The sequence below is a fragment of the Lissotriton vulgaris genome, chromosome 6, assembly GCF_964263255.1.
Source record: "Lissotriton vulgaris chromosome 6, aLisVul1.2, whole genome shotgun sequence".
NCBI classification, from domain to species: Eukaryota; Metazoa; Chordata; class Amphibia; order Caudata; family Salamandridae; genus Lissotriton; species Lissotriton vulgaris.
In genome coordinates, this window is record NC_141694.1 from 157381718 (window position 1) to 157409421 (window position 27704).

General features: G+C 45.9%; 1 protein-coding gene across 1 annotated transcript in view; it reads left to right on the top strand.

The window, feature by feature from the left end:
• The window catches only part of TRAM2 (translocation associated membrane protein 2), a 238503-nt gene extending 211330 nt beyond the window's left edge, over nucleotides 1-27173 (top strand). The window contains exons 8-11 of the mRNA XM_086926192.1: nucleotides 4924-5028; nucleotides 5919-6062; nucleotides 10948-11123; nucleotides 21895-27173. Of these exons, the coding sequence (XP_086782318.1) occupies nucleotides 4924-5028; nucleotides 5919-6062; nucleotides 10948-11123; nucleotides 21895-21968 (499 nt within the window). The 3' untranslated portion in view covers nucleotides 21969-27173. The remainder of the gene's footprint in view (nucleotides 1-4923; nucleotides 5029-5918; nucleotides 6063-10947; nucleotides 11124-21894) is intronic.
• The last annotated feature ends 531 nt before the right edge of the window (nucleotides 27174-27704 follow it).

The window sequence follows — 27704 nt, forward strand, 5'->3', positions numbered from 1 at the left end:
TAGGGCAGCTCCTACAGACCCTCATTACATCAGAGGGCAGTTACCACTAGACTCCCTGGTAGTGACCAACGCACGAAAAAGAGCCAACTTCCAAATAACTGGGGAAGCACCTCCCCCCGACAAGGAGTTAAAAATATTAGAGGCATCAGGCAAAAGGGTAGCAGCACAAGCCTCCAACTCATGGAGGATTGCTAATACACAGGCCGTACTGGCTCGTTACGACAGGGCGCATTACGATCAGCTAGAAAGCCTAATGCAACACCTACCTGAGCCTTTCAAAGCACAAGCCCAGGATTTTGTACAAGAGGGAAAATTCATAACAAACGCCTCCATCAAATGCGCGCTTGACACAGCAGCCATTGCAGCTAGGTCAATCAACACTAGCGTCCTACTACGCAGACATGCATGGCTGCGTATTTCTGGTTTTAAAAATGAGGTGCAGTCCACCAGCCTGTCAATCAGGATTTTCTCTTTGGCCCTGTTGTCGACACCATTTTGGATAAAATGAAAAAGGAAACAGAGACCGCAAAATCAATGGGGGCATTGCAATTTCAGCAACATAGAGGCTCCTTTCGTCGCTCCTCATACAGTGCAACTACACGAGGAATTACCTCACAAACATCTGCCTCATACAAAAGTAATACACAAGGTTCCTTCAACAAGAACACAAACAGAGGAGGTTACAGGGGAAACAACAATAAGGCAAGAGGGCGTGGAGGCATGAACACTAGAGCCTCCACTGCCACAAAACAGTGACTTCATTACGCTACCTACAGACCACCTAACACCGGTCGGAGGCAGACTCCAACAGTTCCTGCCTGTCTGGAACGCAATAACCACAGACAGGTGGGTGAGAGAAATTATCCAGTCTGTCTATTGCCTAGAACTGACTTCCACACCACCAAACATACCACCCAGACATCGTCCAATATCCAGGGAACACATCACCCTGCTACAAGAGGTGAACTGCATGCTAGAAAAGGGGGCCATAGAGAAAGTCCCTTTCCAACAGCAAGGGACAGGAGTGTTCTCCCTATACTTCCTTATTCCCAAGAAGGATGGTTCCCTCAGACCAATATTGGACCTCAGACTCCTAAATCAATACATACTATCGGAGCACTTTCATATGATCACACTACAACAAGTGCTCCCGTTGCTACAACAAGGAGATTTCCTAGCAACACTAGACCTCAAAGATGCATATTTTCACATACCCATCCATCCAGCCCACAGAAAATACCTCAGGTTCACAATATAAGGGCAACACTACCAATCCAAGGTTTTTCCCTTCGGGGTTACCGCGGCTCCAAGAGTGTTTACAAAATGCTTAGCGACAGTAGCAGCACATCTCAGAAGGCAACTCGTCCATGTGAACCCTTATCTGGACGATTGGCTGATACAGGCAAAATCGTACCAACAGTGCGCAGCACACACGTCTCAAACAATCCAGTTGCTACACAGCCTAGGCTTTTCAATCAACTACGCAAAATCACATCTGCAACCGTCCCACAAACAGCAGTACCTGGGAGCCACTATAGACACGTCTGTGGCAAAGGCATATCCAAACTCAGCAAGGATAGCCAGTATGCAGACACTCATTCGCAAATTCCTGCCAAAACACTCTCTGCCAGCTCAAGTCTTCATGCAGCTCATAGGCATGATGGCCTCCTGCATATTCATTGTCCCCATGCCAGACTTCAAATGCGCCCACTACAGGAATGCCTAGCAGGGCAATGGAACCAGGCTCAAGAACAACTAAAAGACCTAGTGTTGGTAAACCATCGCACTCCCAACTCTCTGCAGTGGTGGAACCCACAAAACCTTTCCAAGGGGTGACTGTTCCAAGAGCCGGTTCCACAACTAGTACTGACAGCGGACGCATAACTGACAGGCTGGGGAGCCCATCTCCTTCATTACACAGTACAAGGGCTCTGGACAAACAAACAGAAAAAGCTGCATATTAACCAACTGGAATTGCTAGCAATATTCCTAGCCCTAAAAGCATTTCAGAAATACTTGTACAGCAAGACGGTGTTGATCCGGACGGACAACATGACCGCGATATACTATATCCAGAAATAGGGGGAACGCACTCTCCACAGCTGTCCCTTCTGGCACAAAGCATATGGAAGTGGGAGATTCCCAAAAACATTTTTCTCCTAGCAGAACACCTTCCAGGGAAGGACAATCAGGTTGCCGACCTTCTCAGCAGGCACAGCCAACAACTACACGAATGGGAGATTCACCCCCAGGCTCTCCAGCCATTCTTCGAGGAGTGGGGTCGCCCAGAAAAAAACCTGTTCGCCACAAAAGAAAACTCGAAATGCCAGTACTTTGCCGCCAGGTTCCCACATCCATTGTCACAGGGCAATGCAATATGGATGAACTGATCAGGCAGATTTGCGTACGCTTTTCCCCCAGCACCACTGATCCCGCTGGTGGCACGCAAACTGAGGCAACACTCCCTCACACTAATCCTAGTTGCTCCCACATGGGCAAGACAACCGTGGTACACAACGTTCCTAGAACTCTCAGTAGTTCCTCACCAAAGACTGTGCCTTGAACCTCCTCTTCTAACTCAGAACCATGGAGAAATCAGACGCCCAGATCCCAATCAATTGAACCTAGCGATCTGGCTCCTGAGGTCTTAGAGTTTGGATACCTTAACTTGCGCCCAGATTGGATGAACATCTTTAGGGAGGCAAGAAGACCAACCACACGAGCGTGCTATGCAGCTAAATGGAAGAGATTTGTTATTTACTGCAACAATAATAAAATCAACCTTCAATACAAAACATTATATGTTACCTGCTGCATCTAAAAGATGTAACTTAGCATACTCTTCAATATGACTACACCTCGCTGCTATAGCAGCATACCTTCAAAACAGGCAACACCTTTCACTGTTTAGAGTACCAGCAATCAAAGCCTTCATGGAGGGTTTAAAAAGGGTGATTCCTCCTAGGCACCCACCTTCCCCAGTCTGGAATCTAAATATAGGGCTTACCAGACTCATGGGCCCTCATTTCGAACCTCTTCATTCATGCGAACTACAATTCTTAACGTGGAAGGTTGCATTCTTGGTTGCAATCACCTCACTCAGAAGAGTGAGCGAATTACAAGCACTAACAATTCATGAACCTTTCATGCAGGTACATGCCAACAGGGTGGTTCTTAAAACAAACCCTAAATTCATGCCTAAGGTTGTATCCAATTTCCATATCAACCAATCAATAGAGTTGCCAGTGTTCTTTCAAAATCCACAGTCAGTAGCTGAGAGCCCTGCAAACATTAGACGTAAAGAGAGCTCTACTTTATTATGTGGGCAGAACTAAATCCTTTATGAAAACAAAACAACTGTTTGTTGCTTTTGCACCACAACACAAAGGGAATCCAATTTCAAAATCAGGAATAGCTAGATGGATAGTTAAATGCATTCAAATATGCTATCAAAAGGCAAAACGCACTTTAACCGTCCCCCCAAGAGCACACTCCACAAGAAAAATGGGGCCATCCATGGCTTTCCTAGAAAATATTCCTCTTGAAAATATCTGTAAGGCAGCCACATGGACCACCATACACACTTTCACAAAACACTACTGTGTAGACGTGCAAGCAAAACAGAAAGCTGCTGTAGGCCAGGCTGTCCTCAAAACTCTTTTTCAAACTGCTGCAGCTGGCACAGGTAGCCACCGCTAGAGGAGATACTTACCAGTATGCATCTGTTCTTGGCATGTAGGACTTCTGACATTCATATCGCCCGTCCTCCTCCCCGGTGCCTGTAGCAGCTGCAGCATTATCTCTGGCATGGCCTTCTCTTACTTTACTATCTCCATCTCTGCCACAATGGCAAAAAACAATCGGAGGATGGAGAAGATACCCATTCGCACTGTAGTCCAAGGGAGTAGTCGCCTATCTCGTGATACTTCGAAGACTCTTCCAAGACAACAAAGTGCAATCATCCGGACCCAACACTAGGCGGCGATCTATGCACAAGATATGAATGTCAGCAGCCCTACATGCCAAGAACAGATGCATACTGGTAAGTAGCATATTCTTTCTGTCTCAGAGGAATCTCCATTGAAATCATGAACAAACCTGCCTCATCCCCAACGGATGTGATAATAAATAACTAGAGGTCCTTAAAGGCGCCGTGTCCTATTTACATTGTTTCAATGCTGCAGCTTATGCTGGCTACATTGCTATGTAGTACTCATTACCTTACTTTAAAAGGAGGTTACACTCTTTTGTAAAGGATTTTTTTTTTTTAAAGGTTGCTTTCCATTTCACCTAAGTAACTTTTAAAGGTATGACCCTTTTTTCCTTCTAAATTTTAAAGTAGTTCAATAAGAGTGGCAATAGAGTCTGTTTTAAAGGCTGCAAAATGTAAGATGTATGTCACATATGTTTACTGGCCTTCCTGAAATAAAGTGAAGTAGATGTGACTTTGAAAGAACTGCTCTGGGGTCCCTGCATGTGGGTGGGACTACTCAGTGATTGTGATTTCAATGGAGATTCCCCTTAGAGAGAACTAGGATTACAGCTAGGAAACCACTCCTCCTTTCAACCTTGCACAGTGTGCATCATCTCTGTCTCTCTCTGTCTCTCTGTCTCTCTCTCTCTCTCTGTCTCTCTCTGTCTCTCTCTCTCTCTCTCATATGCTTTTTTTAATTTGCCTTTTCTAGTGGTGGTTCAGTTTATTTTCATGTATGTTTTGGATAATTGAAATATTAATAAGTATTTGTATTCTGCGTATCAGCTGGGTCTCTCATTGCTTTTAAAGAGATGTTCGCTTTAAAGTTCCATAGGTTAGTAATTCTAGTCACAGCGATTTAGCAGTAGCACATCTGCACATTGAGAAGCTCACTTTTTAACCTTTTGTATTTTTCGTGTTCTTTGTACCTATTTTTTGTTATCTCTTAGTTTAACCCGTCTGGGGCTAATCTTGTTGCTGCTGCAGAATGTGGCTGAATTCCTTTTCCACGTGGCACGTCTCTTCTACTTCACAGATGAAAACAACCAAAAATTGTAAGTGCTGGTGTGGATGTGTTCCTTTTTGTTTTAAGAGCATAGTTCATGAAACCTGCTCGCTATGCCTGTAAGAGTCAGGGTTCGTACACTACACCTTTTCAATGAGCTGAGGCTGGTTGCAGTGTTTGGGTTGGCCGAAGGACTCCTATCCTTTTCTTGGCAATAGAACATAATCTGCAGATGTCTTGGCTGGCTGTGATATTGTGGTTCATTTGTTGGTGAGGTCGGAGCGTGAACTCACCCCTCATTTGATAAAATTTGGGTGATCCTGAGCTAAACATTTATGTCCCTATACCAACATTGAATGCACTCCGAAATAGAGGAAATGTAAGCACAGCATGCTATAGTCACACCAGTAGACACTCATGGTTTAATGAGCAGTTGGGAATACCCACTTCACCCAAGAAAGAATGAATGTGTTAGTCGTAGGTGTGCTCACTACACGGTGTGCAGATAGAAGTACTCTTGCACATCATCCATTGCTACTGAGACACAGTAAAAACATTTGAATTGTGAAGATACCTTTAGCTGAGAGTAAAGAGATCCGCTTGTGTAATGTGAAGTTAGGTTTTCTGAACTTAGGGTCTTTATGCAATGGGCAATTTCTTCTTCATCTAGTTCGTTTCAACAGATCCTAAACTCCGCAACATATAGCTTCCAATCCCTTTATGCTTTTCTCCAACCTATGCATTAAGTATTCTCTGCCTAGATTTACCGTCTGTGTCATTGTTCCAAGGACAATCAAACCATGTTTCTAAGGGATTTTGGCAGAATAAAGTGTATATTGCCCATATCTCATCAGTTCAATTAGATTAGTGTCCTTAGCAAAGAGCTTTTTTTTATTGAAAGATATTCACAACCTTTGGTTTCTTTTTTTCCTCTTTTAGGTTTAACACCTGGGCAGCAGTTTTTGTGCTCACTCGTCTGTTCACCCTCACACTTTCAGTGCTGACCATAGGATTTGGACTGGCCCGGGTGGAGAACCACAGTTTCGATCCAGAAAAGGGAAATTTCAACACTTTGCTTTTTAGGTAAGCATGTTTGCAGGCACAGAACTGTCTAAGGCAATAGGTATTATATTATTATACAGCAGTGGGATCATCACAGGGCGAGAGGAGGTGGGTCCTTTGAAGCCCCACTTGCTTGTTGGCCTCCTCACCAGGGGCTAAAAGTCTATGAACAAACAGACAGCACGTTCTCAAATTAAATTATTTTTTATTATGTGGCTGTGAAGCAGGCAAGCTTAGATGAAATGTCAAACTCGTTTTATGTGTACTATGTAATCAGTGGACCTGCTGATCTTTTCTTTTAGTTTGAAAGTGTCGCCAGAATCCACCTGTCATAGTCCTGTACTCCTCTTATCCAAGAGTCTTCATTTTTGTGGCCCAAACTGGTGAACTGTTTCTTGAAGCCAGGGATAGTAGGTGGTAACCCTACATGTTAAAATATTGTTTGAGTGTGGGTTGAGTTGTAAATGGTAATAGAAGCATCAATATTTTTGTAAATGTTAAAATGTTATTGCCTTCTTATGTTAAGTCAAAAGAAAGCCAACTGTTCATTCTATTCTTGTCCCACTGAAGAAGTGGTACTCTCAAGTTGTCTAAAGAGTGGAGGCAAGCATAAGTTCAAAATATTTCTGATGGATGCTCTAACTGTAGATTCATCACCTTGTAAATAACAAAAGACTGGATTTGAAGATATTTCTCAGCATTTCCCTATTGCACAGATAGGTGGAGTTATGTGGCTCCACGTTTCTTTCTTCTTGCCCCAGAAATGTTGTTAGTTCCTTCTTTCCACGCTTCCAATAGGGAACCGAAGCTCGCTCCTTCGCGATGTGTCACTAACAGAACATTCTTTTAAAAAAAATTCTCTCTTTTGCAAGGGACGTTTCCCCCCTAAACGACTGGGTTCAAACACTGTGAAGATTGACACAAACAGATATCTGTGACTGATCTGCACAAGGTCTGTCTCCGGTGTCTCGGATCTTCAAACGACTTGAAAGTCGCCCAGAAAATGTACTCCAATTAATGTGAAGGCTATTTGGGACCGTGTGGCCAAATTCTAAAAAACCATGCACCATAGGAAAGCATAGAAGACCCGATCCCAAATGAAATCAAACGCGTGGATGCATTCTCGGTCCAAAGGCCATTCCTGAGAGCTATCTTCACCCCACTCCAAATCTGCTGGTAAATCAAAGAAACAGAAAAATTCCAAACACAAGTCCCCCCGCCCCTTTCCCACCACTCATCAGATGTTGTCACATGGACATCGGGGTGCCTCCAGATCTCAGTCGCCCACCATGAAATTGACTCTAGCACTAGTCTTGATCCAGCCAGAGTTTCCAGACCTTCGACAATGTCACACAAAATTCAAGACTTCAAAGAGGCTATGCTGTGAATTTTTGGTACTCTTCTGGAGCCCTCTGGCGGCCTTCGGCCCCCATGGATCTGAGGAGGCCTCCAGCCAGTTGGGTTACTGCCAACATATCTGTGGCAGACCCTACTCCGGGTTCCACCGCATCTCCAGGGCAATACATTCCCCAGTACTGAATACTGCACCAGTTTCCTGCATGTTGGCACCAGCAGCAACACTAAAGGGTGAACCCAAAGTTTTTGTTCTCTGAAGCGAATCTGCTGTGAACTTAATCGACATCCCGCCCAGCTCCAACTCACCTACAGCCGCATTCAGATTCTGTTACGATTCTGGGAGCCACATGGCGATGGAAAATCGCAAATATATGATAAGAATCTTTTTGTGGAGCTCCCCAGGGGCAAGTGGGCCTTGACACCTCCCCAGATACTTGACTAAATTCTCCACTTAGGGTTCTGCCTCTTCGCCATGGTACTTAGAAGGGCAGTAGAAGCTCTTGACCTCCAGGTTTCCTTAGTGGAGGTTAAAGCAAATGTGTTGAATTAGGTTCTGCACCAGGGCAGGCCTCTTTGGACCCACCACTTCCATTCAATGAGGCCCTCACAGACACCGACTTGGGCAAAACCAGGATCTTGCCCTCCTGTTAATTGACAAATATTGTGATGCCACAGACTAGCTCTGGTGGGACCTACCGTGCCCCCCCCTGCAGCACCCAACCCGTTTGAGCCTTCACCATTTGAACTTCTTCAAAAAGTACAGGTTCATAATGCTCACTGTAGCCAGAGTTCAAGAAACTCACTCTGCCCCAAGTTCTGTATGCCCTGGATCCAGGTGACTTGATTGAGGCATTTGCTTTGCAGGATCCCTATTTTCACATCCCTGCCCTGTAATCTCATTCACTACTGTTGGGAATACCAGTCTGCCTGTACCTTGACGACTGGTTACCGAAGGCGGACTCGCTTCAAACAGTCATGAGCCACCTCCAAACAAAGGCCGATCTGTTAACACCTCTTGGATTTACAGCTAATGTGCCAAAGTCGCACACCATTGTTTGACAGAGGCTACCTTTCATTGGAGCCATCCTGAACACTATGCTGTTTTGAACTTTCCATCTGTCTCAATGAGCCATGTTATTTAGGGTACATTCCCGATGTTTCAATGAGAGCGGCTCTGAGGCTTCTTGGCTTATTTGCCTCCTGCTAGTAGACCACACCAGGTGGCACATGCCAGATCTGCACTGAGATCTGAAATCCCAGTGAGCTCACCAAGCATTCCATCCAAGTGTCCAAGTAGACTGCGAAAGATCTGCAGTGGTGGTTGCTGGACTGCATTGGCACCGGTAGCAGACTCCGCCCCTCCCTCCTTACCACACCTAGAACTAATGGTTGTGACAGATCCATTGTTGCTGGGTTAGGGAGGCTTACTGTGACAGGTGGCGATCAGGGGAGTCTGGTCACCAGCAGAAACCTTGCTCCACATCCACCTGTTGGAGTTGCAGGTAATTTGTTTGTCACTAAAGCTTTCCTCCCTTCTGTCAAAGAAAGGGGAACTGGTGAGGTACTGCAACTAGGGTGCATTCTTGGGTCCTGTGCAAAGAGGCTGCACACCTCTTAGGCTAGCAGAATCCTCCGGTCATCTCACTGGTCTTATAACACGTGGTAGAATCTTTAAACGCCAGGGCGGGCAACTGCAGCTGGCGTTGCCAACCAGATCATGCACAGCTGCTGCTCTCCAAGATGGCAGAGAGCATCTTCCAGCGATGGGGAGAACCCGGTCTCGATATTTTCACAACAACTGAAAACACGGAGTGTCCAAACATTTGCGCGCTGAAGTTCCTAAAGCAGTTCTCCCCCTGAGATGCCTTTCGGTTGGACTGGAGGTCGGGGCTCCTATACCCCCTTCTACCGCTACCACTCCCAAACAAAATTCTGAAGAAGGTAAGGACCGACTGGGCTCAAGTAATCTCAATGACTTCGAACTGGGCCACGAGATTATGGTGCCCAAAACATCTGGCCCTGAGCTCCTGTTCTCCAATCCTGCTGGAAGATCTTCTTTCACCACACCAGTGCAGGGTCCTACACAACCCATAATGTCATGCTTGGAGATTGACCGGTGACAGCTAACTGCTTCTGATCTTGCAAGGCCTTGCTGTGGTGACAAAAGGTTACTTGCTGCTTTGTCAACCTTTTTACGGTTACCTGATCAGCCATCTATGTTTAAATCACCTGTTGTGATGCGTTTCTTAAAAGGACTGACCCACATGTTTCCACCGAAATGTTTTTACAGGCTCCCCATCTGTGGAGATATGCATACATCACAAGGCGATGAATCTGCTGTTAGAAGTATCAATCAAATGAACAAGTGACTTACCTTTGGCAATTCTCTTTCTGGTGGATACTCTTATCTAACCACCGACCCTCCTTGTTCTGTGGAATCGACTCGCTCGGTCTATATTGAAATAGAATCCAACTAAGAGATCTGCACACTGTCACAGTCTGATTATGGAAGGCCCCACATCCGATAGTGTGGGCAGATTGGTGAGGGGAGAGGTGTATGTTGGAAGGATGGGAGGCCTTTAAAGTGAGGTATCTGAGGCTAGATAGAGTATCCTCGAGGAAAAGCGTTACGGTAGATAAGTTACTTGTTCATCAATCCATATAACACAACTGTAATATTGGAATGGTGGGGGGATTTATAAAGCATAAAAATTGCCAACATGGCAGCCTCCGTGTGCAGATGATAAAAGTATGAGTTTTAGGTGCCCATGATTGCTCAAGATTATGCTCTAGGTCCATAACCAATGGTGAGAGAGGCGGGTCTTCAATAGTGGAGCATTCCCTGGGTTGGCAGCCAGTACAGAGATATCTTGTCTTCCTGAATGTGAAGCTTTCGAGTCAAACTTTGGAGGAAAAGGTTTTGCATGTGAGTGAACCACTGTGTACTGCCTGGAGAGCTTTGAATTGCTGTTTTCGAAATGGGGTCCAGTGCAGGAAACCTATAGCCTGGGTGACACACATGAATATGAGCAGTACCCAGTCTGTGCCAATGGATAACCAGTGCAGTTGGTGCATATAGTATTTAGATACCCTTAACTAAAAGTATTGAAATGAGCTTTATAAAATACGAGCAATCTAAAGAATTTAGTACTGTTAAATAAACTTGCTAATCAATTTTAGACATATATCATATCACATTACTGACCTGTAATAAACCAAATTGCCAACAAAATTGTGAAAGTCGGCATTTATGGACCTAATTGGCTTTCATTTGAGTAGAGCGACCCAAATGGATAAGAATACTCCTAGTAGAAAAGATCTTCCATCGTTAGTTATCACATTAAAAGCTGAGTAATAGCCACATTGCCTGTTGTAATTGTAACCTAAAGTTACAATCTGTTTCTCATTAGTCATAGAAAGGAAATGCAGCCTGTTAAATGACCCTGGAACGTCATTTCCTTTCCTCTACTATTTGTTTCTTGATCATAGTACGAAACTTAAGCCCTTTCAGCAGTGCTCTGACCTCAGTTTCTGTTTCTGTCATTTGTAGACTCTGTGTGCTTCTCCTGATGTGCCTCTCCCAGGCTTGGATGATGTGGCGATTCATTCACTTCCAGCTACGTCGTTGGAGGGAGTACTGGAACGAACAGGCTGCAAGAAAGAGAGCCACTGTGGCTGCTGCAGCCATGAGCAAGCAGCAGTCTAAACCAATAAAGAGGGACTCTGGTAAGTAATTAGACCTTCTTTGCAAGCATGCAGAGCCCACTTGTCACCACCAATGTGGTTCAGTAAACTTTCTTACTAAACCCTGGGCCTGAATCTAGTCCTTGATCGCAGAACATGTTGGAACAATCAAAAGTTAAGCCCAATAGATTTTTGGTGTTTAAAGGCATTGAATACTTCAGTGATGATGTGATATATGATGTCATCTACAATGTCAATTGTAGTGCTGTCTGTGACAGTAAGTGTAAGGTCATGAGTAGTGCGTTTGGGAGTTATGACTACTATGCTCACCAAATTAGGCTTAAAGGTAAAGTTGTGTATCCTCTGTGGATGCCTGAAAATTCATGTGGGGGCGCCATAAAAGTACCAGCCAAAGTTTGGTGTAGCTGTTGAACAGGATGAAGGGGTTCTTTGATGATTCCAGATCTCGTTGAAGAGGTGGGTAAGGGAATGTACTCAAGTCTTGCACTGTGGGGGTAATTATCTAAAAAGTATCTGAATCATTTGAGCATATATTCAAATTTGTAGTAAGGTGATGGGAAGACCAATTCATGGTGCAGCTTGTTGGAGTCAGCAGATAGATCAAGAAGCATGAGCATACTCTGAGAGCCTTGGTTTGTGGTGTCAAGCAAGTTATTCTAAACTGATCAGGGCTGTGTTCAAGCTGTCGTGGACTCAGAAGCACAAGTGAAATAAGCCCAGGATTTTGTTTCTTTTATGTATGTGTGCGGTGCAGCATGGCTTGGCATAGGATGGTTAGTGTAGCTGAATTTGAGAGACCTACCGTCTCTACAGATTTAGAAAATGGTGCAGGTGAGACAATGCCTAATTCGGATGAAAAAGCAAACCATTAGTCCTTAGTGCTACCTTTACTGGCATGGTGCCAAAGCAAAGCTTTAGCAGAGATCTTTTGACTTTTTGCCGTTTGAGTGCAAGTAGTATCTAAGTGGGGTGGTGTTGAGTGTGTTGTGATGCGAGTTAAAACTGATTGGCTATATCATCTAATCTTTGATGTCTAGATTCCCCTGTCTGCTTTAAAAACCTCATAGCTTAGTGCTACCAATGAACCCTAGTAGTCTGGTTTTTGCACCCTTAATAGGGTCAAACTCTGGTTAACATGTTTTGTGTCCCCAGTGGTCAAAAAGGATCTGTGGTGCTTCTTCAGGACAATAAATATGGGTGAATTTCCTACCCCACACTTGTGTCGACAGAAGTACCCTAACAGTGGTACCTACTGGTCTTGGCGTTGGATGTCCAACCTAAGACTGCAAATTAAGACGCCCCATGAGGCGCCGCACACCAGTGTGCTAAAGATTCTCGAGGGCGAGCGGCTTGCCGCACCTACCTGGTCCTCCGCCTCTCCTGAAAAATGTTTTGACACATTAGTGGGGTAGGAGCCATGAGACGAGAAGCGTGGGGCTGGGAGGTGGATACCCCACTGATAGACGATAAATTGCGCAGTGCGCGAGCACAGGTGCGCGAGGCGGCAAGTAGTGCCTGCTTTAAATTAGTGCACTTTTATTTTCTTTATCAAGTTTACCTGTCCCCGGTCCGACTCCATAGAGCATATTCCACAAGATCACCAGGTTGCATTAGGTGCGAGAACACCCACAGACTTCTGTCATGGGGCTTGGAGTGGTGCACAGCTTCGGCTGTACCAGAGAGAGGTACGTGGTGAAATGTTGAGTGACGAGGGTGGCTGTGGAGTGCTCAAACCATCATTGTCTGTTGGGATTGCTTACCTCAGCCCTCAAGAGGGAAGAAAAATGCATTTTAAATTTGCCCATCTCGGCCTACTATTAGCACGCCGCTGCATAGCTATACATTGGGCTAGCCCCATACCTCCGCCACTCCTTAAATTGAAGGCATACCTGTGGGAGTGGACTATAGCCAGGGAAAGTAGACTTGGGAAGGTACGTACAGATGAACATGCGGAAAGAGTCATTGAGTATGCTGGATGTACTTGGAGACCATCAAGGGCAATAAGATTAGGGAGCGGTGAGGGATAGGAGCAGTGAGGAAGGTGACACGGATGCGACCAGTGAGAGTGAGCGGGAGGGTGTATCTGTCTCATACACATCGCCCAATAGGACCCTGGGATTCGGCTGTGTAGAGGTCATCGGTGACCCCCTTGCTTAATCGCGGGGATGGACTTTGGTACGCAGTGTGGCCCCTCTGTTATGCATACGCACCACTCTATATGGTAATATGATTTAGGAGTGAGGGGGAGGTCTTTGGTCTCGAAGATGCACGTTGGCACACCCCCTTCCTAAAGAGGACCTGCTTCCCCCAACCACCTCTTGATTATATTGTATTGGTCAATATGTGAAAATGCTGCTCTGTTGGCTTTTGTATTCTTTGTTTGAAAAAAGAAATTAACACATTTAAAAGTGTGGCTGGGTCTAATCTGTTGTTTGTCACATTGCTAAATGTTAAACTCCTTATTGAAATGCTTCCTGAAAGGCGCTCAGTGGGCGCAGGCCTTGCCTTCCTAAAAATGTCTAACTGTCTGTTGGTATTTCAAGAACACTTGACAACCCGGATACAATTTTGGATAGGTGATGCTGTGCATTATTATGCCATCTGGTAATTAGGATTGCAAACTTTCTCTGTGTACCTAAAAACATTTTCTTTGGAGCACAACAGCACAAGCGTCTTGATGGCTCACTATGATGTTGTGCCTTTATCCCTCAAGGACTTGGTACGCCATTACCATCTTCAGATTCTTTTTTCTGCCATTAGTTTCGGAATTGGAACTAAGCGCTCTGTATCAAATGTCGTTAAAAGTTGAAGGACCACACCCAAATTAGAAACGGAGAAAGATTGTAACAAGGATTTAAGTAGAGAAAATACCAAGAAAAAGTGTTAAAACATGAGGACTCTGAAGATTAATGCTGACAACTAGAAGATGAAGCGGTCAAGACAAACCAAAGAAAACCTTTATGCTTTGGATCCTTTAACCAAATGAGCAATGGAGAATGTATAACATATCTGAAAGAAACACGTTAATGTTAGATTCCTTACCTTAGAATATCCACAGGCGTCAGACTGGATCCAGAAAGTTTAGTCAGCTGTACCCCTGCGCGTCGGTAGGCGTCGTCTTGCGGCTCCGCATCCGTCATCAGCATCTTGATTGCCGGAATGATGTCGCTGGAGTACTTAGACGCCGCCCTCGCGCGCTGATGTCAGTTCTTCTTCTTTTTTCCGCACCAGCAAGCGCAGATCCGGGAAGAGCACGAACCCCGAGTCATTTTTTGACTAACTTTTTGGACATTTTTGTCTATCTTTTTCGAGTCGACTCCTGGTGCCAGTAGAGATGCCCGGTTTCAAGCCATGTGACGCCTGTCACTGACTGATGTCGGTTACCGACCCCCATGCCCGGTGTCTCTACTGCTTGGGGGCCGACCACGATGACAAGTCGTGCCCCGACTGTCAGGCCTCGACATCAAAGGCTAGGCGGGAGCGTTCTCGTAAGCTCCTCGAGCTCCGGCATGTCAGCTCCGCGCCGCTCGAGGTCCCGGTCGAGGGACCGGTCGCGGAGCCGCAGTCATCATAGATCGTCTAGATCCAAGTCCTCGCGCTCGGGTAAGTTGAGGCACGGCAAAAAGAAGTCGAAGAAGCATCGCTCTTCGACTTCCCCTCGCGCGACTCGCCGAGGGTTCAGGTGGCGCCTCCCACGCCGCTCCGGCGCCTCCCACACCGCTCCGGCGGGGCCCACGCAGTCGCATCGGGTCCCACACCCTCCGTTCCCTTGACTCAATGCGACTCTGGAGCAGATCAGAGACTTCCTCGTGGCCATGAGGACTCTCTTTCCGCCGTCGAGACCCGCCGGTGCGCCTTCGGGCCCCGCGGGTCTCACTGGGGGTCCTAGCCCTGTCTTGCCGGCGGCTTCGACGCCGTGGGCGACTTCAGTCCCGGCGCCGCAGGACCCCGTGGGATCCAGGCCTGGTCGACGCCAGTTGACCTTACGACTCCACCACTGGCGCCGACCACCACATTGCCACCTCCGGTGCCATTCTCGGACAACGCCGTCCCCGGTTTCAGCCCCAGCCCGGGCTCTGCGTTGGAGCGTTTCCGAAGTAGACTGGTGAGCTTTTCACCTATGCCCCGGCTCTGTAATTTTTGCTTGTTTACCAGGACACGGATGAAGGGGAGGACTGGGAAGGGTCCGAGGACCCTCTGGCACAGCAGTGCCAGTTAAGTCAGGACTGGGCAGATGAGCTAGGGGAGGCCAGTGGTCTAGACACTTCACCTGACACTGGTTTTCTCTCTCCTCCTTCCGTGGCTACGGAGGAGGGAGCTACTTATGCTGTGGTGCTGCGCAGGGCGGCCACGGCCTTGGGCCTTAAGGTGCCTGCAGAGACTGTGAGGACTAACCTCCTCACTGAGGTGCTTCAACCATCAGTAAGCTCTTCGAAGCCTCTGCTGAAGTTTAATGAGGCCCTCACTGATGTTCTGATGGGAACTTGGTCCAAGCCCACCACAGTTCCTCCTGTGGATCAGAGCGTGGCCCGGCGCCACCGCCCAGCTCCGGGCGACCCCTGCTTTCTGTCCGTACATCCCACCACTGAGAGCCTGGTTATCCAGGTTTCCACGTCCCAAACCGCATTCCCTACCACACCCCCGGACCGGGAATCCAAAAGGCTGGAATAGTTTGGCAAGAAACTGTTTTTCTCTCAGTCTTGGACAGCGGTCCATTAATACTGTATGCCTTTTGGGCCGTTACACCCACTCTCTGTGGGATACGGTGGCGGACGTGCTGCCTCAGTGTCCAGAGGAGGCCAAGACACGGCTTGCCCAAGCTCTTGCTGAGGGGCAGGATGCAGCACGGTACTCCATTTGATGTGGACTTGACACCACAGACTCGCTGGGCAGAGCAATTGCAACGACGGTGGCGATTCGTCGTCACGCCTGGCTGAGGTCCACCAACTTTTCAGGGGATGTCCAGAGAACTCTCATGAACATGCCTTTTGATCGCTGTTGCCTCTTTGGCGACAAGGCAATTAGCGCGCCGGAGCGCTTTAAGGACTCCAGGGTTACGGCCAAGTCCTTGGACCTGTTGGCCCAGCGCCAGCAAACTTCTGCTTTTCGCTCCTTTCGTGGCCACGGAAGGGGCACCTCCGCACGTTCGTCCAGCTACAGGCCGCAGAACCAACCCCCAACGCGTTCGCAGACGTGCATTCCGCTGTGGTGGAGCAGGGGGTCAGAGAGCCAGACAGTTCACATCCGCTCCCGCAGCATCTGCCTCAAAGCCTTCCTAGTCCGAGCTTTCAGGCCCATTCCACCCCAGTGGGAGGCAGAGTTCGCCATCAACTGCTCCACTGGCGTACCATCACTTCGGACAGGTGGGTGCTGCAAATCGTCCGAAGGGGCTACTCCCTCCCCTTCGAGACGACCCCTCCAGCCATGCCACCGCAGTATCACCGCATGTCCGGGGAATCACTTGCAACTTCAACAGAAGGAAGTTACGGCCATCTCGGCCAAGGGGGCCATTGAGCGCGTTCCTGGGCCAAAAGTAGGACGTGGTAGTTATTCCCACTACTGTCTGATTCCCAAGAAGGGCAAAGGGGGCCTGCGCCCTATCTTGTACCTCAGGAGCGTCACGACTTCCTCCGGAAGGAGAAGTTCAAGTTGCTGACTTTAGTTCAGGTTCTGGCTGCCCTAGACCCTGGAGACTGGATGGTAGCGTTGGACTTGCAGGACACCTATTTCCATATTCCCGTCCTTCCGGCCCACCGGCGCTACCTGTGGTTCACGGTAGGCCACAAGCACTTTGTTGACCGTGCTCCCCTTCCGACTCACCAGTGCCCCTCATGTGTTCACGAAACTGATGGCGGTGGTCGCAGCTCATCTGCGCAGATTAGGGGTTCCAGGCTTCCCCTATCTTGCTGACTGGTTGTTGAAGGTGGGCTCGCCCCTGGCTGTCTTCTCCCACCTCCAGACTACGGTTGATCTCTTGCATTTGCTGGGGTTCTCCGTCAACGTGCCGAAGTCTCATCTTATTCCCTCTCAGAAGCTCCTCTTCATCGGAGCAGTTCTGGACTCTGCACAGTTTCGGGCCTATCCTCCCGAGCAACGGCTTCAGGATATTCAGGCTCTGATTCCGATCTTTCAGCCTTTATCCTGAGCTTTGGTCTGGATGACCCTACGGCTTCTGGGACTGATGGCCTCCTGCATCCTGCTGGTGCATCACGCCAGGTGGCGGATGCGGGCTCTCTAGTGGTACCTGAAGTTCCAGTGGGCACAGCATCAGGGCAACCTGTCTGACCACGCCCTGATCTCGGAGGGCACTGCGAGACAGTTGGCTCACGGACCGCGATTGGGTCAGTGGTAGATCCCTCTCCCTTCCCCAACCAGAGCACAGAGTTGTGACCGATACGTCCCTCCTAGGATGGGGTGGCCTCATGGGAGAGGCGGAGATCAGAGGCCTCTGGTCTCCGGCGGAGTCCCGGCTCCATATCAACCTTCTGGAGCTGCGGGCGATCCGACTTGCACTGAAGGCATTCCTTCCCTCTGTCCAGGGAAGTGTAGTGCAGGTGTTCACGGACAACACCACCGCCATGTGGTATTGCAACAAACCGGGCGTGGTGGGGTCGTGGACTCTGTCAGGAGGCTCTGCGCCTCTGGACATGGCTAGAACATCAGGGCATCACCCTGATGGTTCAACACCTGGCAGGTTCCCTGAACGCCAGGACGGACAAACTCAGCCGTCGGTGCAAGATGGATCAAGAGTGGCGTCTGAACTCAGACGTGGTGCAAGGTCTCTTTCAACAGTGTGGAGGGCCTTGGTTAGATCTATTCGCCACCGAAGAGAACGCGCAATGTCATCAGTTCTCCGCGTTGGAATTTCCAAGACAGCACTCGCTCGGAGACGCTTTTCGTCGCGAGTGGAGTTGCGGTCTGTTGTACGCCTTTCCGCCTATACCACATCTGCCCAGAGTGCTGAAGAAGATCCGGTGCGACCGGGCCCAAGTCATACTTGTTGCTCCGGATTGGGCTCGAAGATACTGGTATCCCGAGCTACTCAGTATGTCAATTGATCCCCCGATTGGTCTGCCTCTTCAGGAGAACCTTGTGTCGCAGCAACAGGGGACAGTCCTCCACCCGAACCTGTCCAGCCTCCACCTACATGCATGGAGATTGAGCAGCGACAGTTGATGCCATTTGACTTGTCTCCTGAAGCACAAAAACAGTATACGCCTGCAGGTGGAACAAATTTGTGGCATGGTACACAGCAAAGGCTGTGGATCCCCTTTCTGCCCCTCATTCAGAGGTTCTCCTCTTTCTTCATTACCTGGCCCAGCGGGACTCTGCTCTGGGCAGTATCAAGGGCTATCTTTCGGCCATTTCAGCCTTTTTAAGGCTTCCTGGTCAGCCTTCTCTTTTCAAGTCCCCTGTTGTAAATAGATTCTTGAAAGGCATTACTCACATGTTTCCTCCAGACCCCTTTGTAATGTCTCAGTGGGACTTGAATCTGGTTTTAAACTATCTGATGTGCGCTCCCTTTGAGCCGCTCCATAACTGTCCCTTGCGTCTTCTGACACTAAAGACTGCTTTCCTGGTTGCCATCACCTCTGCCAGAAGAGTGAGTGAGCTCCAGGCTCTTTTCTCTAAGCCTCCTTTCCTCTTTGTCCATCCGGACAAAGTTGTTCTGAGGACTCGTCCTTCTTTTCTACCCAAGGTGGTTACTGCCTTTCACATTGGACAGACCATTACCTTGCCCACCTTCGTTCCGCCTCCGCATCCCTCGAAAGAGGAGGAGAGGCTCCACCGTCTGGACCCAAAACGTGGGCTTTCTTTTTACCTAAACCGCACACAACAGTTCTGGGTGGACGACCCAACTCTTTGTTGGCTACATGGGCACTAAGAAGGGATGGGCGGTGCACAAGCGGACCATCTCTTGGATGGTCGTTTTGTGCATCAAGATCTGTTATTGCTTGGCTAAAAATGAACCTCCTGTGGGGCTGCGTGCCCATTCCACTCGGGCCACAGCAGCTACTATTGCCTTGGGACGAGGAGTCCCTTTGCAGGACATTTGTCAGGCAGCTACGTGGGCCTCGCTGCACATGTTTGCCAAGCATTACTGCCAGGACAGCCAAGTCCGAAGAGACGGCTTCTTTGGCCGTTCAGTTCTCCAGGACTTCCTGGTGTGATTTTTGGTTCCCAGACCCACCACCGGGGTTGGTATTGCTGAGGTATCTATTCTAAGGTAAGGAATCGAACACGTGTTTCTTTCAGATGCACAAGTTACTTGCCTTCGGTAACGATATATCTGTAAGAAATATTAGTTGGTGTGAGATTCCTTACCGCTTCACCCATTCTCCCCGTTCTGCAAACCGATATCTAGGGTTAAGGAATTTCCCTGTCAGGGCCCTAGTTTCATGGCACCAGTGGCGGTTTCTTGCATGGCTCTGCATTCATTGCGTGGAAAGCTATGTACAGAACTGACGTCAGCGCGCGAGGGCGGCGTCAAAGTACTCCAGCGACGTCATTCCAGCGATCATGACGAAGGACATGGAGCTGCAAGACGAAGTCTACCGACGCGCAGGGGTACTGCTGACGAAAACGTTCCGGATCCAGTCTGACGCCTGGGGATATTCTAAGGTAAGGAATCTAACACTAACTAATGTTTCTTACGGATATATCGTTACCGAAGGTAAGTAACTTGTGCATTGTGTACTATAGCCGTGCAAGATCTCTTTTCAACCTCCTGAAAGGGCAAGCACAAAGTGTGCAGCCTAAACCTACCCAAGCACCAGAAGTCTAATGGGTTGTAGAGCATGTGCCTGAACAGTGTCAAAACCAGAAGGAAGCTCTGCTGGGCATTATACCAAAAGTAAAACATTTCTTCTGAAAGGGGTGTTGATGACAGGGGTCCTGACAATATTAGTCATTGCCAAATGGATGCCTAAAATAAGAGCATAGGAATGCATTGTTTCAGAAAGGTGGCACTTCAGAGCAGACTGGGTCCTATTCGAAGTCCAAACCCATTCAAAACCAACAGAAAAACAATCCGCAGTCAAGGAGAGTAGAAAGAAATGGAGGCCTTGGAGTTGAAAGAAAAATATGCTAGTGTGGTAATACCTTTAAAAATAGACTCCGAGTGTGTTGATTTTCCATGTTGAAGTCAAGGAAAAGGTCTTTGACATCGAAATGGCTACAAAAGAAGGACTTTTATGAGATGAAGAGGTCATACAAGCTCCCTTCCAAATTTGGACTAAGGGAGGAATTAGAACAGGAAGGTAGGCATATATCCCACATACTACTGCTGACCAGTTATAGGAGCAGCCAGAGGATGAGTAAGGTTTTTTGTGGAAGAAAGACTGGTTCCTCTTAAGGAGGAAACAGATCGGGAAGAATACATGTGGCAAGATACAAAGGCTTAATCCCCAGAGGAGGAAATAGATGCATATCTCCCTTAGGTCTTCTCGTTTAGGTAACCGATCAGGTTTGGTGGTGCTTTCAACATTTGAATGTGTTCAGATCATGGGACACCCACATACCAGCATAATTATGAGTGTGAGTAAATCAATTTCAAACTGCAAATTTACGTTTTGTGTATCACTGATGTGAGTTTGCGCTTGTTAAGGTATTTGCTCACATCTTTAGAATATATCTGCACAAATACACTTATGTATTTGTCCCTCACATACAAAATCTTATGAATGATTTTACAACATGACCAAGTAAAAAGGAATACTAGTACCTTATAAGGAAGCTGCATTGAGAGAAAGATGCCTACAGCTGGCTGGCAGTGGACACTCCGTTTAGTACACGAGTTGGCCAGACCTAGAATAGGTACTATTAACAACCAACGTGTGGTCTCCAAAACTTTTGCATACTTGTCAGCAACTAGAACTGTGACAAATTGCAAATCCAGCAGAAACTTGCCATGCAGAGAAGCGAGCTCAGATAAACGGTGATTATATGTTTTGAGGCGAAGTGGCTACTCATTTGTATAGGGCTTGGACAGAAAGTGTATTATTAGAATTGTCTCAATATAATAAATATGCACAATTCTGCAGGAATTCTTTTTGGTTTCATGCACTATTTCATGCTTAGTCTCAAGGTAAACCTCCGGTTACCATTAGATCACGTTACGTGTGATACAGCATTGAGCATTGCATTCTGACTCACCCTAGCAGTGGTCTTGCTTATGTGCCCAGCACTAAGCCCTTTTCTGAGCACTATCTTTCATGTACAGAAGTTAGTGTGCCTACTGCATGTACCATGTTTCTACTGTTCTCTTAGCATGGCTGTCTGGTCCTTGCTCAAGACCGTGCGTCCACTTGGAGCACTTTGTGATGTCTTCCACCATTTATAGCTTTTGGGCATTCTCGCTAGCCAAAAACCTGTGCATTAGCACAAAACCCTCTTTCTGGCCACAACCTTCAGTAACCTCTAGCTCCCCTTTTCTGCCCTGGCCCACTCAGACCCCCACAACCCTTGCCTCCATAGGTTTGGCAAAGGCTAGATACACTTACCAAGAAATCCTTCAAGAAGTCTTCTACAAGGCAGAGCCTTGGCATTTTTTAACTTAACGCTACCATTTAGTATGGTTTTCCCTGAAACAAAACAGATGTGTTTACTGAACTCGTAAATAGATATGCATCTCAAGACTTGGTTCATTTCTTCTTAAAATAATAGTTAATTTGTCATGCCGCATGTTTGAGAAACTGCTTTGAAGAACTTCTATTGTTAGTTGTTGTTTAAGATTGAAAAATATAAGCTTCTGTCCATTGATAATGATCCTCTTTTCCTTTTTTGCATTCAGGTTATCATGAAAATGGAGTAGTGAAAGCTGAGAATGGAACCTCACCTCGACCCAAGAAGCTGAAATCGCCTTAGAAAAAGCCAAAACTTCCCTGGCAGAAATTGGGTGGCCTTTAAAGTTCAGCTCGACTCCAAAGCCCCTTTTGTCTGTCATTGACTGGGTGAAAAGTTCCTTAAAAAGGATCTTCAGAAACAAACCGTCATAAAGCAATACAAATGTGACTACCACCAACCCTACTGCCTTCAAAACGATTGCATCTGGTGCTGTCACGTCTTTGCATTGCCTTTCTGCTCGCCTTTAACTTTGATGCTTTTTTTTATTTTTTAAATACAATGCAATTTTTCTTGTCAGTGGTTTTTAAAACCACTCTTGCCCACGGGCATTGCACCGCAACCCTGCAGTCCCCGGTCAACCCCATATCCACAAAGGTAAATGGGGGAACACAACAGTGCAATTAAATAAGTGCCTCTTGAAGGAATGGCTCAAGTTCTCTAAAGTTGGGGCAAATAGCTGCTTTTTCTCTGAGCAAACTTCCTTGCTGTTGAGCTGACCAAGTCCTTGCTATTACGCTTAATGAGCAGAGGTGGCCGGCTTCTATGCACAGCTCAACATCCTTCTCTGGACTCCAAGCTCACACTAGGAGAAATGAAGAGCTAAACTCTTGTTTGTTGCTCAGAATCCCTGGAAAAGGAATTTAAGTTGTGCAGAGCTGTTACTGTCACAGGATGATAATCAAAACACTAGTCATTTTGAAGAACAGTGGATGTCAATCTAAACCGGACTGGATCCACAGCAGTCAAGTGTCGTACACTATCCTCATCCTTTTTGTCCCAGTCCCTCCGACATCTGCAATCACATAAAGATTGGGAGCATCACGCTCAGAACTTGTGGTGTCCTGAATCAGGATGTACACCTTAGTAGGTGAAACTGACACATACGTGTATGTCCACTCACTGCAACTACTTCTGGCTGTTGATGTCTTGTGTTATCGCCTACCTGGAATATTGCTCCAAGTCCGTGTTTCCTGCCACTCAATCTTTTCACTGAAAAAGCTAACTCCAAAAAGAGAGCTACTTCTAGAAGCAGACATATCCGGACGTTCTCACAGAGTCTCCCATGAAACGCCATTGACAAACACATATGGTTTACGGACTTTCCTGTAATGCAGCCTTTAGTTGAGACATACTGAAATTTGGTTTACCAAAGTCCATGCTTTTTCCTCTGTTTCAGACGTGAACCACCTGGAAGGTGAAAAGTTCTGGCCTGTTATATAGCAGTAAGAACCCATCGTGCTGGCCATTTGGGCTGCTTGCTGGCTTTTCAGATAAAGTGAGCCTTGTATACTTTGGCCCCTTCCATTTCAGTTTCATCAAAGTGCTTTCACATACGTACAGGGGATACCATAGTCGAATGTTTTCTACCACTTTGTTGAAATGGGAAAGAGATCTACACAATGGATTGGAAACTTTATGAAGTCTGTCTTCATGCTATTTTGCATTCAAGTAATAGGTAGTGCATAGGCGTGATAAAGTTATGTCGGGAGAGATATTTCTGATAGTCACATACATTTTTAAAGGCTAGAAAGTAAAGAAAATCACAGGGAGCCCTAAGCTTTGTTCTTTCAGCAAGCAAGCTTTTCAAAAGAATTCCCTCTCTTCACTTTCCCTGTATGTTTGATGAATCCAGAACTGAAAAAGCAATATAGTGAAGTAGGAGTCCTTGTCCCACTCAATTGTATCGTTTATACACCTTCCATAGTGCATACATGGAAATTTGTGTGGCCTCATTTCCCAACGCTGGGTATCACTGCCTTACACTTGGATTCTGAATGACTCTTTGCTATATGATATCAATGCTTAAACCAGTAGCAACACCTCTAGGGCAGATACGGACAGAGCTCTTCTGTGTTAGTTACGGGAGAATAAACGCAATTGTTATTTTATATAATGGCTGAGATTACTTTGACTCATGGCCACTTAGGGTTAAAGATACATTTTCCAATCCTTTCAAGTTGTTGCCTTGCAGTCCCTGCCAATATGCCTATAATTTCGATTTCATTTTATTTGTAGATCAGCACATCTCAATACCAAAGACTATTGGCCAATGCATTAGTTGGAAGTGTAGGTCTGGGGGCACAGGATAATCAACTTTCCTGTTAGGGAAATACTACCTCACACACTTCTCTTTCTACATGTTACTCATGAGCTAAAAGATTGTCATTAAGTGTCACTTTTGTCTAGCCCATAAACATAATTTTAGTTTCAGGCCTTGACGATCTGAGGTAGTCGACAAAAACGTTGCTCACTTCAACGTGCCTTGTAATTTCAGTACCTGAATGGCTGCCAGTAAACTGCTCGTCACAGGGTTTGGGACAGAAGATACTTTAAGGTTCATTTCAGGTTTAAAGGTTCGATCAGGTGAATCAGAATCCCTTTAAGATTGAATGCACATGTGATCTTATATGGTCCTCTTAGTTTCCTGTGTTTTTATATTGTTTTCCTCAATGTCCTCAAATTTTATTTCTCCAGGTCACCGTGACCAAGGGTACTCTAGGTGTGCACTTGTCTTGGTCTTTCTTAAGTTTGTCTCTCCTTCAAACGTTCCAAGAATACTACTAAGTTAGAAGTGCCAGATTGTATGACAGCATCTGTTGAGGGCAAAGTAGTGTGTCTTGACATATGCATCATGTGTTGTGGCAAGCAAGGAGCGTTTGTAATGCTGACACAGGATGGGGCTGCATCTGGGAGCAAGCTGTGTATTGAGAAGCGTTCCCTTAAAATGACTGGTATACAGTGCTCGTTTGCTTCTGTAGTCCTGCATTCCCCCAACCTCTCGCATTCGAATTTCCTAACTGACTGCCCATGAACCAAGTCCATCTATTCTAAATCCTGTTGAAAGGATTTTGTAATAGGATGACAAAACTCAAAAGTTACCATTTCAGTGCCTCGCTTGCAGCTTTACTGCTCTTGCGCAATCTTTTATTCCTTGATTCACAAATTGTACTTTGTACATAAACAAGTGCCTTAAGTTGCCATATATTCTTTTGTACTCTCTGTATGTACTGTATCAATATCTATGTTTGTATGTATTGGGTGTATCTATGGCAAGGATGTATTCTGTACTGCGTACACCTTTGTTGATAGCAAAAGGGACAGCGTATTGATTTCTATAGGTTTCTATGCCTTTTTGTATATGTAGAGTTTTTGTTGATGTAGATGGTAGCAAAGTTCTTCCACCCTGCCTCCAGGGCAAAAGACCAATATGTATTAATGTCGAGGTGGTCCTCCATCAAGGACATCCTCAAATCAAACACTCTGTTTTGCCATTTCCAAATCCCCATTTCTTGTATTTTTTCCATTTGGCTTTGGTCTTCCACCTATTAAACAACTGTAACACCTTGTACACCTTTCCTCTGCCTGAGCGGAGATGTACACTTAACATTGTGACATTTTAATAACTGCTTTAAAACTAACACCAATTTTAGTACCATGCCACGTAAAGTCTGAGCCAAGAACGTGATATGTGAAACTTAATTTTTACTCAAGAATTGTTTCACTTTTGGTGCTTAACATATTGCCTCTGGGCTACAGCCCTCAGCTTTATATTCTCTCCATCTAAAACCTCATTGACCCTTCTCATCTCTCCTACTTTTTTGGGTTGTGCAATAACTATTGTAGAAATTGTTAAAATACCTTTCCTCACCTCCACTTTGTTGGAAGAATTATGGAAGAAAGGGTGATATGTATTAGTCAAGTTACTGTTTGATCTCTCATGTAGCACGTCAATGCACACCTTTTGAAATTCTAACACTGCTCCTTACTTCAAGTGTTTTTTATGGTGTGAGCTATGAGGCGAGGGCTACTGATTGGTGATAGACTGAGCATGGGGCTGAGCGTGTTGACAGAGAGGTGTTTTCATTTACTGCAGTGTATTTTGGAAAGTTTAATTGGTATGGTGTATTTATAGGGGAATGGATCAAACTTGTCTGTGAGGTAGTATGTTATATGAAATAGGATTAAGCATGCTGACCATAAGTTGTGTGGATAAAGAGTGAACACTCGCTTTTCTACATATTTTTTCTCTTTAGATGCCTTGAAGAATTAGCACAGAATTTTAGGCATCTATGTAAAATTCTCTCCTGTCAAATGTTTTGGACGGTTAAATGCTGTTCCCAGTCTAGTATACATAACACTAGAGACTGCACAATATGAGCTCTAATGCTTCATGAAGGTTCATCTTGCCTCTTCTGTCGAAGATATCTGCTGACCTATGGCTGGCTGACTTACTACCAATAGAAGAAGCCTGCTCTTTTGACTCATGGTTATGCACAGACTGTGTGCTGCCTCATGTTGACCTGTCTTTTTATAAGTTCTAAGAGACTTTTAGAAAGAGCTGATCAATTAAATAATGTTTATTTGCATCTGAACCCAGATGTCCTGGATGGAGGTATTAGTGTTCAACAGTATCACTCCCACCTTTCCTGCCAACATAAGGGACGTTATGAATTGTAGGGTCTTGTGTATTCTGAAATTCACTGTGCTTTTCCTGGTCTAGTAGCATGTATTGTGGAATCCCATCCTATGTAAGAGATGCCTTCACTAAAAGACCATTATGGCTGAGAGGAGGGGAAGTGCTTTATGGTTTATTGTGGCTAGCAAGAAGCTGGATATTTGCACACGAGATGTTTTGTTTCTCACGGGATGTATTACGGAGAGCCTCCCCTTGTGTTAATATGTAACTGCTGGCATAAATTATCCACATACATCTGGTAGTGTGTGTTGAATGTTCCGTTTGTGGTTGTTAAGCCTACGTTTGATGCCAGATTATTTTAAGATAATAACGGTTCAGAATCTGTGTGAGGTTTCCTCTGTAAAATTTCATTACCGTGGGGAAGTACTTGGTTGATTCAGAGAATCAGTGTGTATCCTGGCAATGTCAGCATCTTCGGATCAGTTCCCGACACTCTCAGCCACCCAATGCCAATTACAAGCCTGGAGTTACTTTTTGTGCTTGCAAACAGTTTATTTTGTGGACCAAATGGAATCCAAAATTGAGGGATAACTATTGTTCAGTATTTATATTCTATGTAGCTTTTTTGTTTATATATATATATTTTTTTGTTTGAAATTGCTTCCCTACAGTTGTGCATTTCTGCCGTTGGAACATGGTCATTTAGAGAAACCGTTTTTTCTACAATCCTTTGTTACAATATATTTTGTAAAGTGTAAACCAGCAGATATGTTTTGATGAATTGACATATTAAAGGCAAAGAAATGTTACCATGTGAAAATGTCTCCAATCTTTGATTGTTTCAATTTAGCTTTTTAATTTGCAAGAGACAAGTAATTGGTGGACTTGAGCCTTGTTGCTTTATCATAACTGATATTATACCTGGTGATATTTAAGGGATAACCGTGTCTTTGAAATGGACTTTTCAGCGTCTTTATTTTTTCAACACGCTTCTACAAATTATATGTCCAAATGTCAAGTAAGTTGCAACATAACTATGTCTGAAATCTTACACTACTCCTCACAGAAACAGTGTTTTCGAGACATGTGAGCTGTAGATCGCATGCTTTGCATACTGCCATCTAGTGTTTGGTCCGGATGTGTGCAAGTTGTTTTTCTTCGATGAATTCTTTCCAGTCAGGAGGTAGGTTACTCCTTCTTTCGGTGATAGTGTGCATGGGCATCGACTCCATTGTTAGATTGTTTTTTTTCCACCATCGGGTTCAGACGTGTATTGCTGCGCAATCCACTCTACCCGCGTCGGTATTGTTTCGAGCGCGTATACCACTTCTCTTCAAGGG